Source organism: Malus domestica, chromosome 13, assembly GCF_042453785.1.
Source record: "Malus domestica chromosome 13, GDT2T_hap1".
Taxonomy (NCBI): domain Eukaryota; kingdom Viridiplantae; phylum Streptophyta; class Magnoliopsida; order Rosales; family Rosaceae; genus Malus; species Malus domestica.
The window spans coordinates 11076605-11096453 of record NC_091673.1 but is presented as its reverse complement, the minus strand read 5'-3'; the positions used below and the strand labels follow the sequence as shown (position 1 = coordinate 11096453).

The following is a 19849-nucleotide window of genomic DNA, read 5'->3' as shown; positions in this document are numbered from 1 at the left end:
TTTTAAAAAAAATTTTCACATATAAAAAAACATTTAATGAACTAATAACCACATCAAGTGGCACGTTGGTAAGGGGGCGGACTGCGATTCGTCAAAAAAACAAAGAAAATGTGGAAGGTTTCGGTTTGATACTCCGAATTAGTGAGTCTACTTGACTGTGACTACATATGATGTGAAATTAGTCTGAAATTCTCCAACTTTTCCAAGGCCAGAAGAGATGGATAGAGCATTAAAGATATAAATCGGTACGAGAACGGGTTTAAGGTTCCGATTTGTTGTTCAAGGCAGTGAGGATACTATAATCCCATATATATCGAATCCGCCGCGTTTTCAAAATATATTGTGACCAATCGACTATTAACCATTCAATTTGTTACGTGACCAATTTATTTTTATTTTGCAACGGGGAGGGGAAAACTGTTACCCAATGGCGACTATGAAGGTGGGGAATGGGGGGGGAACACTTTATCAACGATGGGGATGAGAATGACATATCTGTTCTTGCTTCAATCTACTGTCATCCCTAATCAAGTATCAGTTATCATGTTATCCAGTAGTTATTTAGGGTCTGTCGTATTAAACAATTTCATAATTTTTAAAAATATTTCTTAAGAATGTCTTTTAAGAACAATTTTTTTAAGACTCAAAAACTCGTTTGGTATAAGATTTAAAATTGTTTCTAAATTTACAATTAAAAAAACCCCTACAACTCCCTTTTGGCTTTTGATTTGGAAATTACAACTAAATTCAATTGGACAATAGAGAGATCCAAAGAGAGGGTTGGAAAGGGATGACAAAGGAAGAGCAGAGAGAGGAGAGAGAAGTAGGAGACAAAGATTCGGAGGAGAGGAGAAGAGAGGAAGAAAGGAGAGAAATAATCAGATCAGGCAAGAGAGAAAAATAGGATAGAGATAGAGAGCTAGCAGAGAAAGATCGAGAGTGAGAGTAGAGGAGAGAGCAAGTTTTGAGTTTACTACTTTTTTCTCTACTCACTCCCGATCTTTCTTGGCTAACTCTTTATCTCTATCATATTTTTTAACACAAAGCGATAATATACACAAAATCAATCTTGTCAAGGCAAAAGAGCATTGGTGGAAATGCTCTTAGGTGCTTTTGGGCTCAAATCCTAGCGAAATAATTGATAATTTAAGGGTTTGAATGGTACTGTACTTGAATTCAATTTTTTAGACTAAAAAACAATTTTCAAGTTTTGGACCTTAAAAACTTATTTGGTATGACTATTTTAAAAAACTAAACTTAAGACTAACTAAAAAATATATTTTATTATCTAAAAACAAAAAAAGTGAGTTTTTAGAGTTTTTAAACTTAAACTCATTCATTTCTTTTCTCTTCCTCCTCCCCTCTCACTCAAAAAAACTCATTCATTTCTTTTTTCTCCCTCCTCCCATCTCACTCAAAATCTATCTTTTCTTCTCTATCTCTCCTCTTTTTCTTACCTTTTTCATCTCTTCTCCAATCTGCTCTCTTCATTTTCTTAGTTTTTTATCTCACTTATCTTCTTCTCTATCTCGTCCGATCCTCTCTTCTTTTTCTTTGCTTCAATCATCTCTTATTTTCTTTCCTCATCTCCTTTTTCTCCCTCTCATGCGACCCCCTCTTTTTAGATCTTTTTGTCTAATTTAAGTCGTAAGATTTAAAAATTTTAATTCACAAACCAATCAAGTTTTTGAGTCCTAAAGAAAATTATTTTTGAGAAATGATAAAAAATTTCAAATAGGATAACAAACAGACCCTAAACTTTTCTTTGTTTCTGGTATATTAAGTAATAGTTGGATTCCCTAGCGGAATCAAATGAGCATGAAGCAAAGAGATAAAAAGGGATGGAAAAATGAGATGAGAGAATCCAAACTCTTTCTTTTTCAGACCCGGCTTTTCTGCCCTCCCACTTCTTATACATTCTCATCCCTTTCTATTTTGTACGGTTACGATTAAGTCACGTCAATATTTTATATTAATTTTTTTTATAGAGATAATAAGACAAAAAGTAATAGTAATATAAAATGTTAACGTAACTTAACTGTGACTGTACAAATATGAGAAAATAGGAGTGTATGGAAAGTGGTCCTTCTTTTCCTGCTGTAATTTTTCTGCACACATCAAATCATCTCTTGTCAACCCGTCCATCGATATAGTGATTTTTCTTTTCGTATCAAATCCAGGGATGACATTCCTCTGGTTCGGGAGTGAAAAATACTATTATGTAATTAGTAATGTCACATAATAAATATTTATTAGATAATTGAATTATATTTTATATTTTTTTTTAGGTATGGTTCAATATCTTAATGAATAGAGTGTGAGTTTTTTTACATATATATTATTGTAATAATTTCGAATCACTCTCAATTTCTGTACTAATATTTTTTTTTTTAAAAATTTCACATATAAAAAAACATTTAATGAACTAATAACCACATCAAGTGGCACGTTGGTAAGGGGGCGGACTGCGATTCGTCAAAAAGACAAAGAAAATGTGGAAGGTTTCGGTTTGATACTCCGAATTAGTGAGTCTACTTGATTGTGGCTACATATGATGTGAAATTAGTCTGAAATTCTCCAACTTTTCCAAGGCCGGAAGAGATGGATAGAGCATTAAAGATATAAATCGGTACGAGAACGGGTTTAAGGTTCGGATTTGTTGTTCAAGTCAATGAGGATATTATAATCCCATATATATCGAATCCGCCGCGTTTACAAAATATATTGTGACCAATCGACTATTAACCATTCAATTTGTTACGTGACCGATTTATTTTTATTTTGCAACGGGGAGGGGGAAAACTGTTACCCAATGGCGACTATGAAGGTGGGGAATGGGGATAGGGGATAGGGGAACACTTTATCAACGATGGGGATGAGAATGACATATCTGTTCTTGCTTCAATCTATTGTCATCCCTAATCAAGTATCAGTTATCATGTTATCCAGTAGTTATTTAGGGTCTGTCGTATTAAACAATTTCATAATTTTTAAAAATATTTCTTAAGAATGTCTTTTAAGAACAATTTTTTAAGACTCAAAAACTCGTTTGGTATGAAATTTAAAATTGTTTCTAAATTTACAATTAAAAAAACCCCTACAACTCCCTTTTGGCTTTTGATTTGGAAATTACAACTAAATTCAATTGGACAATAGAGAGATCCAAAGAGAGGGTTGGAAAGGGATGACAAAGGAAGAGCAGAGAGAGGAGAGAGAAGTAGGAGACAAAGATTCGGAGAAGAGGAGGAGAGAGGAAGAAATCAGAGAAATAATCAGATTAGGCAAGAGAGAAAAATAGGATAGAGATAGAGAGCTAGCAGAGAAAGATCGAGAGTGAGAGTAGAGGAGAGAGCAAGTTTTGAGTTTACTACATTTTTTCTCTACTCACTCCCGATCTTTCTTGACTAACTCTTTATCTCTATCATATTTTTTAACACAAAGCGATAATATACACTGGTGGAAATGCTCTTAGGTGCTTTTGGGATCAAATCCTAGCAAAATAATTAATAATTTAAGGGTTTGTATGGTACTGTACTTGAATTCAATTTTTTAGATTAAAAAACAATTTTCAAGTTTTGGACCTTAAAAACTTGTTTAGTATGACTATTTTCAAAAACTAAACTTAAGACTAACTAAAAAATATATTTTATTCTCTAGAAACAAAAAAAATGAGTTTTTAGAGTTTTTAAACTTAAACTCGTTCATTTATTTTCTCATCCTCCTCCCCTCTCACTCAAAAAACTCATTCATTTCTTTTTTCTCCCTCCTCCCCTCTCACTCAAAATCTATCTTTTCTTCTTTATCTCTCCTCTTTTTCTTACATTTTCCATCTCTTCTCCAATCCGCTCTCTTCATTTTCTCAGTTTTTTTATCTCCCTTATCTTCCTCTCTATCTCGTCCGATCCTCTCTTCTTTTTCTTTGCTTCAATCATCTCTTATTTTCTTTCCTCCTCTCCTTTTTCTCCCTCTCATGCGACCCCCTCTTTTTATATCTTTTTGTCTAATTTAAGTCATAAGATTTAAAAATTTTAAATTGCAAACCAATCAAGTGTTTAAGTTCTAAAGAAAATTGTTTTCAAGAAATGTTTTGAGAAATGATAAAAAATTTCAAATAGGATAACAAATAGGCCCTAAACTTTTCCTTGTTTCTGGTATATTACGTAATAGTTGGATTCCCTAGCGGAATCGAACGAGCATGAAGCAAAGAGATGATATACAACAAAAAATTACAGCTCTTATACTTGAATAGGTGAGGTTCTTTTAATTGTCCCAACTCCGAAGGCGCTACACCATAACATAAACACACGGTGCAACGCAATCACTAGGATTTTACTTCCTAAACCTTATCATACATCGTGTTCATATGGCACCGGATATACAATTGGCTTTCAAAATGATCGGCACGATCACCTTCGGTAATCGGTGCGTATACATCGACTATTGTAAGATACATACATAGAATGTCTGAAACCTATACATATAGGTGACCTGGTAACTAATGGCAAATGTATGCGCTATATATAAGCCTTGTACTAAGAATCGTATCGATTGTGTTTGAGGTTAACACCATTCATATCCATGTCGGAATTCGACCACGAAAATCCATGTCGGCATTTCTTACGTCGTCCTTGTCACTGGTCCTTTACACCGCTTCTTACAAAACACCTGTATGGAACAACCTCACCGTTGTTGTAAACCTAAGCACCCATGAAGACACCAATATGATAATTTTTCGTTCAATGATCACAACAAGAATACCTGTCAGACGGTACGAACATCCGAGCATGCAGGATTGTGACCGGACCACAGCAGAATTCCCAAACACCATATTTCCTCACCATCAACGATCTCGGGATCAGTTGAAGCGGCTGCCAAAAGTTGAACTACGAGGAATAGATGCCGGCACCTGTCGGGGTGACCCTGGTTCTTTTGATGTAGCTTCAGCACTGGCGTTATCGACAAATGGTGCATATGGCAATGTCATACTCTTTTTCAGCATTTGCTGAATAGCATTGCAAAACAAGAAAGTTCATGTAAAACGTCAACCGTCCAGGAAGAATGTCACAAAAGTTGAGAAGAATATCACAAACAAGAATCCCGCAGAAAGATATCTGTATCTATCAGCAACACCAATGCAACGGTGTAAAATACTTTCGATTTTTCTTCAGTTTGCGTATTTTGGATTTTCTTTAGTTTGTATGTACAAGTTTGGCATTCCATGGTCAACCAACCTTGGACAAGTTAAAAGTCAATGCAACAACCTGACACAACAAAGCTCATTGATATGGCATTAAAATCTAACCTTTGGTTTGTTTGGTCCATAAGTGTTCATTGCTCGTTCAATTGATGAGTACACGTCAAGTGCTTGGGGGGTATCACGGAGGCACTTTATGATACGAACCTGTTCCTTCATCTCTGATTTATCTTGTAAATAAAGAATGACCCGTGAAGGTGGAGATTTTGGATGGTCCTTTTTCCCGTACGACTTTTCCATTATCACCAGGTCATCCCAAAGTACATCCCACAATACAGAACACGGATCCCTAGCAGGGTTGAACTTCTTCTGAGCTACATTGAAGGGTTGCTGAATGACAAAAGTTACAATGTCATTGTTTAGTGACTTATAGATGATAGGAAAGGACTGTAGCACTACGAATGATTCTGATCTGCTAACTTACTTGCAACAGTATCACTCTTCGATGAGTGACTAGAAGAATTTTTCCTTTGCGTAGTAAAGAGTGATCTTCATAAGCATCTGATAGAGCAAACTTCCCACGTACTTTAAACAGATCAACCTGGAGGAAAAATGAGCCTGATTCCGCCAGCTGCAATATAGCCTTCATGACCAAGAAAAAGAAAGTTTTAGTCAGAATGAGCAACAAAGAGGGTATCAATAAAACTAAACCAAGTTCAATTAATAAAAAAAAAAAAAAAATTACTGACAAAGCAGTCCAACAACTAGTACCTGTCCCTGTGCTTTGTACCCATCATATGGTCGAATCAAATTATCACCACCGATTACACGAGGCAGCCTTTTGCGGAGGAGTTGCTCATCAGAAGTTATTGCTGATGCTATCTTCATTCTCATCGCATTGGCACCCTCAGTAGTTTTTGACAGAAGATCTAGAACCCCGCTCACTGGTTGTGCAGCTGCACCTATTAATCCTTTCCCAACACCTTGGACAAAACCCTCAACACCAGAATTTTTTGCACCTTCAAGCGGCTTTGTCAATATGCCAGTAACTCCTCTAAAGAGGCCTTTTGCCAATGCTCCACCTCCCTCTCTGAGAACATCACCAAAGTCCTCTACACCCTTGCTTTCCTGAAAAGTGAAATTTATGAAAAAAAAAAAAAATTAAGTACAAACAGTCCAGCTTATATAGCTTTTAATTTAAATACCGAGATTTAGCAGTGTCGAAATTGCAATGAACAAGAGCTGGAGAAGTACAGCCCAAGGAGAGGATGGTACATTGCATTTGCAACATTCATTACCATATATAAACAAATTCATGTAAAAAATATTATTTTAAAAAAAAATCAATAACAACTTCCCACGTGTAGACCAATAATTGTTTTATCTACCTCACATGTATTATAAGAACGTAACACAGTTGCAACCATAAAAAATTGTAACCAAAAAGACCTTTGGCATTAATGATATCCTATTTTAAGCAAACCTTTCGCTGTCGGCTTTGAATGAACTTCTTATCAAATGATAAGGCAGCCATGCCCTTGCTCATATGTCCAAGGGCACTGCTTGCATTGCCCAATATGTCAACACCAGATAGCAGTTGAAGAGGTTGGCCTAAAAGATCCTTTTGAGCGTTTGAAATAGCAATACTAATCATTGAACTCTGCCTCATGCACACGTTCTCATTAAACTTTTGGTATATCCTCACCTAAAATAACAAACGTAAATACTTAGGCCAGCCAAAAGCTTCTAGGATGAATTCCAGAAAGAAAGAAAAAACCATGAAATCACAAAACAGCAGGGGGAAGAATCCCAACGCTTACTGGCATATTCTCAGTGTTCCCCAATGCAGTCATCAAGGATGCCCAAAAGCCAAGGACACCTCTTGGCCGCTGACTAGGTGACATAGCCATTGACACTTTGAATCGAACCTCTGAAATGCTAAGAACTCTACAAGTACAAGTAACATTATTTAAGGGAATTACAACTAAATGTAGTGAAAAACAATCATAAGACAATTTTGAGTCCTTGAATACCCAATTTCAATAATCGGATCAACAGAAACAGCAGTTGTTTGAGTATCAGACAACCGACTGAGGTTGACCTGCTGAATCATCTCATGAAGGCGCCAAATGATTGGCTCATGAATGTTTACCAAAAAGGCAGAGTTTTCAGGTCCCTGAATAATCAGTTGCATGTAATTAACATAAACTGGAGAAAAAATAATGAGAAAACCTTCTTTCGGAAAATTGTAACTTTCTTATATTTACCTGGAGACCGATATATGGATAGACACATAGATCTAGTGACCCATTTGATTGCATTGTGATTGAAACTTTCAAGATATAGTCAGTATCATCTCCAACTTTCTGAGGTCTAAAAAGAACTGGAGTTGGACTAAGGGGCAACTGGTTATCCAATTGTATCCCCCGCATTCTAAGTTTGAACCTGAAAACAGGACACAAAAAGGCTTCCAGATTTAATAATTTTCGGACATTACAATCCTGGTAACTACACATAATACTAAAAGAATCACAATTTTAGGCCACAGTAGTTGATGATAATGTTGCATCATTTAGCATTTTTTTTTTCCTAGATGTATTTATTAGCTTTTGAACTTGATATGTATATGTTCACTATGTTACAGGACGAAGATTGCCCCTTACAGGGTATGAAGCTGAAGAAAGCTGGGGTTCTACAATAAAACCATTAGGGTGTTCCTCCCATCAATGTGAGATTCATTCTCAATACTCCCCCTCATGCGTGTGAGTTTTCGAGCCTAGCATGTGGACAACACAAAGTGGGTGACGTGGAGCACGTGTTGCCGCACATGGAACATCCTGCTATGGGAGTAGCCCAACTTATAAGCCCATGCAAGGTCCCTCCTCCCAACAATGTGAGTTGTGTGATTCATTCTCAACATTACACAAGTAGAATATCATTACAACAACACTCAAGGTTTTCAACAGTTATGAAAACTGCACCCCACTGACTAATAACTTAAACAAATTGTTCTCCAAGCCAAAAAATTGAAAGCAAACTTACCTACTGATTCCTGAACCTAAGCCAGTTGAATATGCACACACAAGATTCTGGACCGAAAGGTACAAGATTTCTTCGGGTGTATGGTCAATAATGGATATCCCAAGCTCAGCAAGCTCAATGATAACATGAAACTCACAATCAGCGATCACCGGTGATTGTTGCTGTATAGAAAGCTGAGACAGAGGCGATGTGTGGCTTGTACTCAAGATTCCAGAAGGATCAATTTCTGGCATCCAGTCACTGATCTTGATGACATTCACTTTCTCTTCTTTTATTACAGTAACACGTAAAGCTTTAGAAGGCACATTTCCCAGATGAATGGGTTGGTGATCAGAAATCTCATCAATATCATACTTTCCTGATTTTAATGGGTCTTCTCCCTCAACCAGGATCTCTAATAAACGTCTTCTGCCAAGATCTTCCCATAAAAAGGAAGCTGCTGTATTGGGAAGAAGAACTTTCCATGAATCGTTGGTACCGTCCACTTGCCGAATTCGGATGGGTAAAAACATGGAACGGTTTTCAATCCTGTTGATCGAAAACTATCAGCAGTGGACCAAAAAACAAAAGAACACATGCATACAAGTAAAGGAGAAGAAACCATATTTATGAATTATTGTACTGTAATAAGAAAACTTCCATATTAACAGACATTGCAAAGTTCAACAAAATTTCACCTTCATAAAAAAGAATTAACTTCCTTATCTTACGATACCTATGATAACTATATTCGCTCTTTCCATTTCAGAAGCCTTCATAAGACATAGTGAACTGTTACCTGTAAGGACTAATGGAAGAGTTTGGACGGAAAACAACTTCATAGCTTGAGTTCTTAGCTCCACTTCTTACAGCTATTCGAAATTGAAGTTGATCATTTCCGTCATCCTTCTTCAAGCAAACACGCATGACACCTTCACTAGAAACACTAAATGGTGCACTCCATTTGTAATCATCCACCCGCACCTGATAAGAATAATAAATCCCATATGGGATTCAGACAATGTATGCTATTCATGCATAATTAGTGAACATGAAAGATTATAAAACTTCACTGGCCTTCAACAATTCGACTTTGGCACTAGAATGCCAATAAAAGGGCTTTGGAGAGTCCGTGGGATGAATCCATGCCACGGACTGAGAATCACACTGTTGCAGGCAGAGTCTGTAACCAACTCTATTAATAAACAAGGTGTGGGGCTGGAAGTGGACAACCTGAATATTAACCATGGAGCAGTTGTTTATTATTTTTAACATATACCAAAGAAACTTGACAAATGTGTAGCTTATGAGTACCATCAAGTACGAAAAATTGGGACTAACAACAATAGCTTTTACTAAGGAGTAAGGAACCTCCAATGAAAGGAACCTTCTGTCCATTCTAAATATGCAGATGGCCTGGTGAAGAGAATCTTTCATCATTTTTCTTTAGGCTAAGGGTTATCTTATTTTCTGTAATCCGGCTTCAGAGCTAATGTTTTACAGACTAATTTGGTAAGTCACTCATCACATTCTTTCTAGCAGTTCCTTGGAGGAGAAACATTAAAGATTTAAGTCGCAAGATGTTTAAATTCAACCTTTGTTCTGTCTGAGGTCATGCTCAGTCTCGCTGAAAGCTTGTAATAAGATCCATCTGAACTGAAGACTTTTACATCAAGCCTTTCCTGGAAAAGAAAGTTCAAAGATCATATGATAGAGAACAAATTTCAGAAACTGCGAAGCAATACTCATGAAAAGGAAAATGATTTGATGCTCTATTGAAATCACCTTCTTTTCCAGTTCAAAAAGGGATATCCCAGGACTGTAAATTTCTGAATGATGCATGGCAACAGAAAGCCCCACTCGTGAGGACAAATACACATCTTTTTGAGATGGAAACAGCGAAGCCCCACTACGGCTAGCATAATCTTGTGGAGAAAGCATGTTAGGAACAGGACTAGTGTCCTCAATAACTTCAAGTACTTGAATGTTTCTCCTTGTGGCAGAATGCTTCCTGTCCCTAGAGTTTGTGGGACTTCTCAAGGCTGGTGTTGCAGACTTGACTGCCCTGGAAAGCATTAGAGAGTCCGTATCTGCATTGTCTGAAGGTTCTACTTCTACCACTCGATATGCCAAAGAAATAGATGAATCATTAGTAATCCAGTAGGGAACAAAAAATTTTATTGTTTTGGGTGCAACAGTGGTTCCTCCCATCTCACGTTCAATACTCACGCGCAGTCTCCTGCGAATATGATGGTAATGGAGATAATGAATCTGATAATTAATAAATTACGTGTTACACAATAAATGTTTAAATTTTCCAATAAGTAATCATTTCAGACATACCAATGAGACATCATCCTAGGACATTATAAATGGCACACAAGTGTAGAACAAAAAATATGAGGAAACATCATACAAAAAATTATTTCCAGCATAAAAACCTAACGTAGCATAACAGCAAGAGATTCTGAGTTGGAATCCTTGCAATTAAAACCTCTTAATGTTCATTGAAAACCATGTGTTGGGTTTCATGCTGGTTGACAGAAATCCACAAGGGAGAAGTGTTGAATATTATATGAATTTACTACATCCTAACAGGTTAAGCTTTTGGGAACAACAGTACAATAACACCTTTTACAACAAACAAACAAAAAAATGTCAAATAAATCTTTTCTCTGGAACCACAAACCTTTTACTTTTCTGGTGAACCATCCAGAATGACGAGACATGGTCATTGGAATAAAGATTCAAAAGAAGAACGGGGTCCTGCCAGAACAACCATAGTTATTAAACTCACAATGGTATGTAGATATAACAAGCATGTTACTTATTTAGACAGAGCTAGTACCTTCTCCAGGACCCAACCACCCTCGACAAACAACGTTAGATACAAAGGTTTCTGAATGTCCGCTGAATATATATGTACACCCCCACGTGAAGAGATCATACCATGCTGTCGTTCAACGCATTTTCCATCTCTTGTTCTTTCCCAGATTGTGAATTCAGCTGGACAGGAAAGGCGATTTTCCAACTTCATAGGAGAATGGACAGATATTTTCCAGTCATAAACAGGTGCATTCAGTTCAGTATGAAGCGCCGAGGCATCCGCCCCGACACTAAGCCAAAACTGTTTGTTTATGGTACTAGTACAACACAAAAGTATATCCTTCTTCTCAAGCTGATTCAACTTGAAAGTAACATTTTGCAAATTATTTTCCTGCTTTGAAGTATATTGTCTAGAAAGTGAAACCTGATCTATAATAGTCAGGTCCTTTCCATATGTATAACCAGTACCCACTGCCGCGAGAGAACCCCATGAATATGGAGGCTGAGGATGATCAACGGAAGGACATATTTGTAAGCACTGGTCAGAATCACTAGATGTACTTCTCCAAGGCAAAATAAAAGAACTCCCAGGATTTATGCTATCACTTCTTCTTAGAGAGGAATCACGACCTTGAATTCGAGATGCATGACAGACTGAAATTTTCAACTTAACATCAGTCTCATTTACAACTGTTGCAAGACCCCTGAATATTGCATGCTTCTTGCCATTTTTCACAACAACTTCCAACGCCATGAAATCATTCTGTAACCATTTTGGGACAACTGACAATGGAAGCAGTGACCGAATGTTCTGCCAAACACCATCCGGGCCAAGTCCAACAGAGAAACCTATGTCTCTATCGGTTACATTTTCAGCCTCCAGATCCCTTTGAAAACTTGGAGTTGTTTTCCTCTCGAAATAAGAAGTTGAAACCAGCAGGCATCCACATTCATCCATGTCTTCGGTACTGTTATGTCGAACCTTTAAAGTACAACATCAAAGAAGAACCAAAAAGAACAGTCAATTGCTAAGACAGTATATGTACACAACCAATGACACCGATCAATGCATAAATAAGGTGCAATATGCTCACCCTGCCCCTTAGTGGATGTGATACTACGTTCTGAACATCATGACCTTGATGAAACACCCTAACTGAAGCCATTTTCCTCAACACATTTGCACCTTGCCCAACAGAAAATGAGAGTGCACCCACAACTTCCCCTGTATCATTGTATTGAGACCATAACAAATGCATAAGAAATTTGCCTCCAGATGATTATATTCAGTAAGAAATTGCAAAGAAAACGGGAAAATAATGATTAATATGTAGTATCATATCCTTCTGCATGAATAGGCCCAAAATATCCAACCAAAAAGATAAAGAAAAACGAAAAAAGATTCAAAAGAGAACAGTCGTGATACATTTGTCAAGTACACATGATTAATAAATGAACAGGAAAAAAAGAAAGCAGTTAATACAAAGTGAAGCTCGGATTTGGTAAAAACCTATCCAAAAAACACGTTCAGAGCAGCAACAGGTAGTTATCAGAATATATCATAAACATGCAAGATGGAATATGTGTTGAGAATGAATCCCTTATTGATGAGAGGAGGGACCCTGCATGTGCTTATAAGTAGTTGGGCTATTACCCATAATGCCAATTGGTTTTATGGTGGAACCTCAACTTTCTTCAATATGTAGTAACCGTGGGAGAAGATATTCAACACGCTGAAGATTTCATTCACCTCTTGAATAAAAGGTTTATTAATTCTAGATAAACTAGTGACTCAACAACCTAGGTGCATGAATCAATATATGTGGATGCAAGTTCAAAACAAGAAAGAAAGCATAATTCAGGGAAAGTTGCCGATAGTACATACCCTTTCCTGCTTTTGCTGCAAGGTTTGTCAGCTCCACTTCCACTTTAGCTGGGCCCTGCAACACTTGTACACTCAAGCTTGGAAACTTTAAGAATAAAAGAGTGGGAGGAAAGAGTAAAATCCAGTAATAACTATGTCAGAAACCTTCCGGGGAACTTCAAATATGAAAAGTTCATTCCATTCCGCGGTGCCTTCATTCAAGTTATTGAATTCTGAAACTGCAGGCTTAACACATTTTGTCCTTGCACTTTGAGGAAAAAGTTTTTGTTGATCTGTTGCTTGACTATCAACAACAAGGCGCAAGGCACAGAAGAAATTATGGCTGTTACCATCATCTATAATAGGTAAATCCTGCAAACAAAAGAATCAATCTTATCTCCTGAAAGTAGAAAACAAAATGACACAACATTTAAGGTAAGAAAAAACAATAAATTTAACCACAGTAACAACCTTGGCTTTGTGTATCTGTATAGCAACATAATAACGTGCTTCCTTAGATTCATCTACAACATTGAACCTATCAGAAAACCTTGGAGGCGGCACCCATATGGAAATGTAGTCACCATGATGTAACCGGTCCACTCTGTCTGAGTTTTCCTCAACTCTTTTCACATATGTCTCACACCCAAGTTTATTCTCTACAATTACAGTCTGAAAGTCATCTTCATCCAACGCAAAGAGAGTCTGGTCCTCTCCTTGTCCACATAGACCACCAGCTTCCTGCAAAGACACAATTTGGTATTCAAAGTCTTGTTAATACAGGAAGCATAGGTACACAAGAAATCAAACCTAGGTATTACCTCATTTATCTTCATTGCTTTCTGTTCAAGTTCTAATTGTCTTTTCCACGAAAGAACACTCCCAATAAAAGTTTCAAGGTTTGCAGCACTGACATTTAAATTAAGGATACTGGTGGCAGCAATACGCACTGTCTTCCCAAATTTTGATGGCGAGTGCACATTAGTATCATAAGTTTCAAACCTTGACAAAGTCAACAAAAATAGTTCCTGAGTATTACAAAAATTTAATTGAACTCAAAATCAAATAGAAAGAGCTCATATTATACTTGAATATTCCATCGAAAGGCTCCACAAGTGGCTCCCACGCTTCTAATTGAGTATTGAATGTTGATGCAGCAATAGAGGAAATCAGTACTGCATTCATAGCCTCCAGTCGGCCATGTGTTGCAAGCTTGATATTGGTGATTGTTGTGTCAAATAGTGGTTTCATCTGAAAAATCAAAGTTATCCAACACAACCAAGACAACTAACAGTATGAAATGAAAACCACCTTTACATCAGTTTCCACATTTAGAAATGTGTTTATAAGACGTACCATTCCACATAAGCTGTCTAGAACAGTTAAAGAGAAGCATCTCAGCTTCACCTCTGCTGTTATATTTTCCCTAGTCTTTGGCTTCAAGGAATCACCAATAGCATAAGCCAATCTGCTTGATGGTTTTTTCAAATCAGCCCGTGCAAGCAAAGTGGAGGCCTGCAGAAACAGAGGAGAGCCCCAAATTACGTAAAAACTTGTATAGTTATGGCACAATAAACATAATAAGTTAAATACAAACACATCATTGTAAAATAAAAATAAAAACTTCATATGAAGGCAAAAGTTACTTTTCTCTCATAATTTTTTTACCAAACTTCAGGCATGGTAGCTGCAAACTTACATGACAGATTTGGACCGACAGGTAACCAAATATTCATCTAACAAGATCTGGCTTCTTTCTGTTTTTATTTTTTTTATTTTTTACTTTTTAAATTTTTAAAATTTTTAAATTTTATTTTCATAATCTTTTCAATGAAGGACATGAAAGGAGTAATTCTTTGGGGGAGTAGAGTAACTCAGAAGAGTGTATAAACTACTCCTTTTACCGCCGAATCAGGAAGGAAGAAGTGGTTGTAGCTTTGAAAAAGATGAAGCATAGAAAAGCAATGGGCCCAGATGATATACCGATCAAAGTGTGGAAAGTCTTGGGAGAGACGGGTATAACATGGCTCACAGACCTTTTCAATAGGATTGTGAAAACGAAGAAGATGCCAAATGAGTGGCAAAAGAGCACTTTGGTGCCTATCTACAAGAATAAGGGTGATGTACAAAATTGCATGAACTATAAGGGTATTAAGCTAATCAGTCATACAATGAAGCTCTGGGAGAGAGTCATTGAGCATAGATTGAGGCAAGAGACATGGGTTTCGGACAACCAATTCGGGTTTATGCCAGGACGCTCAACCATGGAGGCAATCTATCTCTTACGAAGATTGATGGAAAGATATAGAGATAGAAAAAGGATTTACACACGGTCTTTATAGATTTGGAAAAAGCGTATGATAGGGTCACAAGAGACATTCTTTGGAGGATGTTAGAGAAGAAAGGAGTACGAGTAGCATATATCCAAGCTATAAATGATATGTATGATGGAGCAAAGACTGCTGTAAGAACTCATGAAGGACAAACCGAAAGCTTCCCCATAGTTGTAGGGTTACATCAAAGCTCATCCTTAAGTCCTTACCTTTTTGCATTGGTAATGGATGAGTTAACGGGACATATTCAAGATGATATTCCTTGGTGTATACTTTTCGCAGACGATATAGTGTTGATAGATGAAACTCAGGAAGGGGTAAATGCGAAGCTTAACCTTTGGAGAGAAGTGTTGGAATCTAAAAGTCTTCGCCTAAGCCGATCAAAGATAGAATATATGGATGCAAGTTCAGTGCAAATGGAGGCCCAAATGAGTTAGGGGTGAGGATCGAAGATCAGGAAGTACCAAAGAGCGACCGTTTTCGCTACCTAGGATCTATCTTGCAAAAGAACGGAGAATTAGATGGAGACCTCAACCATAAAATACAAGCTGGATGGATGAAGTGGAAGAGTGCATCCGATGTGTTGTGTGATCGTCGTATACCACTAAAGCTCAAGGGAAAATTTTATAGGACGACAATAAGGCCGGCGATGCTGTATGGCACAGAATGTTGGGCGGTGAAGCATTAACACGTACATAAAATAGGTGCAGCGGAGATGAGGATGCTTCGTTGGATGTGTGGGCACACGAGAAAGGATAAGATTAGGAATGAGGATATCCAAGGTAAAGTAAGAGTAGCCGAAATTGAAGGAAAGATGAGAGAAAATCGGTTACGGTGTTTTGGACATGTGCAAAGAAGGCCTACTGACGCTCTAGTTAGAAGATGCGACTATGGGACAGAGGTCCAGGGCCGAAGGGGTAGAGGAAGACCTAGGAAAACTTTGGAAGACTCTAAGAAAAGACTTAAGAGTACTTGGATCTAACAGAGGACATGACACATAACCGAGCGCAATGGCGTTCTAGGATTCATATAGCCGACCCCACTTAGTGGGAAAAGGCTTTGTTGTTGTTGTTGTAATTATTTTTAGATATAAATAACAAGATATTCGATGACAAGGCAGGGCAGTGGACTTTTTGGAGCTAGAATAAATATTTAGGTTCTTGAAGAACTTTGGTGACCAAGAATTTAGGGCAGTGGACTTTTTAAAGCTCGCCTTGTGGCAAAGGGCTTTCATCAACAAGAAGGTGTTGATTTTCAAGAAACCTTTAGTCCAGTTGCTAAACCGGTCACAATTCGGATTCTTCTTACACTTGCTGTTCAATATAATTGGTTTTTAAACCAATTAGACATCAGCAATGCCTTCCTTCATGGAGATTTAAAGGAAGATGTTTACATGCAACAACCTCCAGGCTTCATTGATCCTCTTTCTCCCAGTTATGTTTGCAAATTAAGGAAATCTCTGTATGGTCTCAAACAAGCTCCTCGGGCTTGGTTTGATAAATTGTTTCAAGTTCTTCAACAACTTGGGTTCAAACAATCTTCATCTGATGCTTCTTTGTTTGTTCTCAATGGTCCTCAATTGGTTATTGTTCTCGTTTATGTTGATGATATCCTTGTTACTGGCCCCAACTCTCAACTCTGTCAACAATTCATTCAACAACTTAGTGCTAGATTTCTAGTGAAGGATCTTGGTTCTTTACATTATTTCTTGGGCTTAGAAGTGCACAGATCATCCAAAGGGATTTTCCTTCATCAAACTACGTATTTGGTTGATCTTCTCAAGAAAACCAATATGGAAGGTGCAAAACCTTGCTGCACACCTCTTAGGTCCAAGAAACTGGATCACAATGGGCCACTCTTCTCAAATCCCACTGAATATCGTTCTATAGTTGGTGGATTACAATATCTTACTTGGACTCGACCGGACCTTGCATTTGCTGTCAACCAGATATGTCAATTTATGCATGCTCCAAGGGAACAACATCTTCAAGCAGCCAAACGAGTTCTTAGATTCCTTAAAGGTTCTATTTCGCATGGTTTATGGTTCACAAAGGGCTCCGTTCATCTCTCAGCATACTCTGATGCTGATTGGGCCGGCTGCACCTTTGATAGGCGTTCCACTAGTGGATATTGTGTGTTCCTTGGACCTAATCTCATCAGCTGGAGTGCCAAGAAACAAAGCACTATTGCACATTCATCTACAGAAGCTGAATATCGGTCCTTAGCTCACAATGCTGCAGAAATCACTTGGGTGTGCAAAATCCTTCGTGATCTTCATTTTCCATTGACTACACAGCCTACATTATGGTGTGACAACATCTCAGCAATCTCATTAGCATCTAATCCTATCTTTCATGCTCGAATTAAGCATGTTGAGATTGCTTATCACTACATTTGAGAATTGGTCCTGGCAAAACTCATTAAAGTGCAGTTTGTTTGCAGCGAAGATCAATTGGCTGACCTTCACACCAAGTCTCTGTCTAAAAGCAGATTTGCTTATCTGCGTTCCAAGCTTCCCATTGGAATCAACTATGATTCCCCTTTTAGCTTGAGGGGGTGTATTAGGGAGAATGACAAGTCATCCATTACAGCTACTGTAAAATAGTTTGTTATAACTAAATGTAATTAGTTTGTTAATAGCTGTGATTAGTCAAGGTAGTTAAGTGATTAGTTAAAGCAGTTAAAGGGTATTAATGTAAATAGCCAAAAGGCTATATACATCCATACATGTGTAATTGATTGTTCAGTTAATACAATTGAAAACTTACAGAGGAAGTTTTCTGTTTCTGTACTTCTTACATGATTAGGTGCAAGTTTTGAGCTGAATGTAACTTAATTTCTCGTATAGGCTGTGGCCACCAGTTATCTTTAGCTTAGATCTTTAGTTTATGTCTCCAATCCCCTCCCCAGCCCCACACTACCTCCACACAAAATTAAATAAACAGAATAAAGAAAGAAAGAAACCCAACCTGATTTTCAACTCTCCAAACGCTCCAGCACTGAGATCCCTTTGAAGTCAAAGATCTTGAAATTGGCGCCTCAAGAATATTAGCTTGGTTAACAAAATCTATCCTAGGGCAACAAATTATATCAACACATGGGGCTTCACCCGTCCTGGAGACTATGCATCCAAGAGATGCATAACCAGGCGGAGCAAGTGGGTACCAAAAGAATACTTCATCGAAACCTTTCCCTACAATGTGGGCAACTTTAGTAAATTGTACAGGTTTCGCAGATACTTCAGGATCATCAGCCTTAAAAATTATGCCCACAGCTGGAGGTTCTAAGCTGAAAGAAGGAAAGAACACATGTTGGTTAGCAAAAATCACAATAACAATAAAAATTCAACTGACTAAAACCTGATAAAGAACACACAAAGATAAAATTTCCAACCCTTCGGTTATGCAATCACCCAATATAGCATAGCCACAACGCGCGATGGGCCGCCATATTGAGACTGGTTGGCGGAGGTCACTACCCTTGTCCCACCAGATTCTCTCAAAGTTGGGGGTCGACATAAAACAATTATTTGCCTTTGAAATTGATCTGACTATATCCCATCGAGAAGAATTTCCAGTCTGGTTTCTGGTTTGGTGACTTGCATACTTATTGTCAACAGCCAAATTTGAGGCAGATTCTGTAGGACCAGATTGTTGCCGATTCCAATTCCAAAGAAGAAGATGATTGAGGTTACAACAATTGTCTTCAGAAGGGCATTCGGTAGAAGAATGGGCATGAAATGATCCAAGAACATTCTCTACGCGCCAGATGCTAAATCCAGATGCAAAATGAGGATTTGATGGAGAAGAAAATAAGCATTCTGAATATGTTGTTGAAGTAACAAGATCAGAACGTAGGCAATAAACTATATGATTAGGTGGCTGCTCTTTCCCTATATTTGCTAGACAACCCAATGCTATGTATCCGGGTGGTGCTACGGGCATCCAAAGAGAACAATCACTACCAACATCAGAATCCCCCCCACCAAATCCTTGAATAGTAGAGAACAAGCCTATGAGATTAAAACCAATTGGTTGACGCACACGCCCATATGCATTACTCACTGCCATTACTGCCTGTGAAGGAGGAACTGGCCTGATGACATCACAAGAAACCAAAAATAACTAAGTATAGCATCGAAACACACTATCACAAAAACAGAACAGCTTGAACAAACAAGGTGAGTATCTTCCCCAAATAGATCAACAATCAAGAAAATAAACGAAATACAGTGAGCTGTACCCAAACCATCCATATATTATTAATTACGTCATCTACTTTATGTTCCTTTTACTTCCGGACAACTGGATGAAAATAATACAAATCATGATTACATAGGCACGGGCACATGTAAATTGCTTTGATACAATAAAATTTATGCAGGTTAAACAAGCTTTAATAAAACTCACCAAGATTACTAATTTCAAATGATAAAGGAGCATTAGCACATGCCTGGGAAGTTTCTACCTAATGGCAACGTACAACGAACAGATTTTTTCTTCTTCTCAATATTTGAGTGTATAAGCTCAAAAAGTACATGAGATGGAAAAGAAGTCCACCTTTACACTCGGAACCATGACACATACAAACAACATCACCAGATTAACTCAT

The 19849-nt window shown here is 37.7% G+C and overlaps 1 protein-coding gene across 4 annotated transcripts in view; it reads right to left on the bottom strand.

Moving 5' to 3' along the window:
• Positions 1-4214: 4214 nt before the first annotated feature.
• LOC103452693 (uncharacterized) overlaps positions 4215-19849 on the bottom strand; it is a 33927-nt gene continuing 18292 nt past the window's right edge. For 3 of the 4 annotated variants that reach the window (XM_029091683.2, XM_070810630.1, XM_070810631.1), the window contains 25 exons: positions 18632-19333; positions 18208-18526; positions 14262-14420; positions 13993-14156; positions 13727-13907; positions 13377-13646; positions 13071-13277; positions 12927-12981; positions 12136-12266; positions 11064-12023; positions 10905-10981; positions 10001-10454; positions 9811-9897; positions 9293-9448; positions 9015-9199; positions 8237-8764; positions 7462-7639; positions 7228-7370; positions 7015-7141; positions 6678-6899; positions 5966-6322; positions 5679-5837; positions 5303-5584; positions 4759-5002; positions 4215-4665 (listed from right to left, as the gene is read on the bottom strand). In XM_029091683.2, coding sequence (XP_028947516.2) covers positions 4856-5002; positions 5303-5584; positions 5679-5837; positions 5966-6322; positions 6678-6899; positions 7015-7141; positions 7228-7370; positions 7462-7639; positions 8237-8764; positions 9015-9199; positions 9293-9448; positions 9811-9897; positions 10001-10454; positions 10905-10981; positions 11064-12023; positions 12136-12266; positions 12927-12981; positions 13071-13277; positions 13377-13646; positions 13727-13907; positions 13993-14156; positions 14262-14420; positions 18208-18526; positions 18632-19333 — 6250 coding nt within the window. In that variant the 3' untranslated portion in view covers positions 4215-4665; positions 4759-4855. Of the gene's footprint in view, positions 4666-4758; positions 5003-5302; positions 5585-5678; positions 5838-5965; positions 6323-6677; positions 6900-7014; positions 7142-7227; positions 7371-7461; positions 7640-8236; positions 8765-9014; positions 9200-9292; positions 9449-9810; positions 9898-10000; positions 10455-10904; positions 10982-11063; positions 12024-12135; positions 12267-12926; positions 12982-13070; positions 13278-13376; positions 13647-13726; positions 13908-13992; positions 14157-14261; positions 14421-18207; positions 18527-18631; positions 19334-19849 lie in introns of those variants that run through there. The other variant, XM_017336825.3, reaches the window with a different exon arrangement.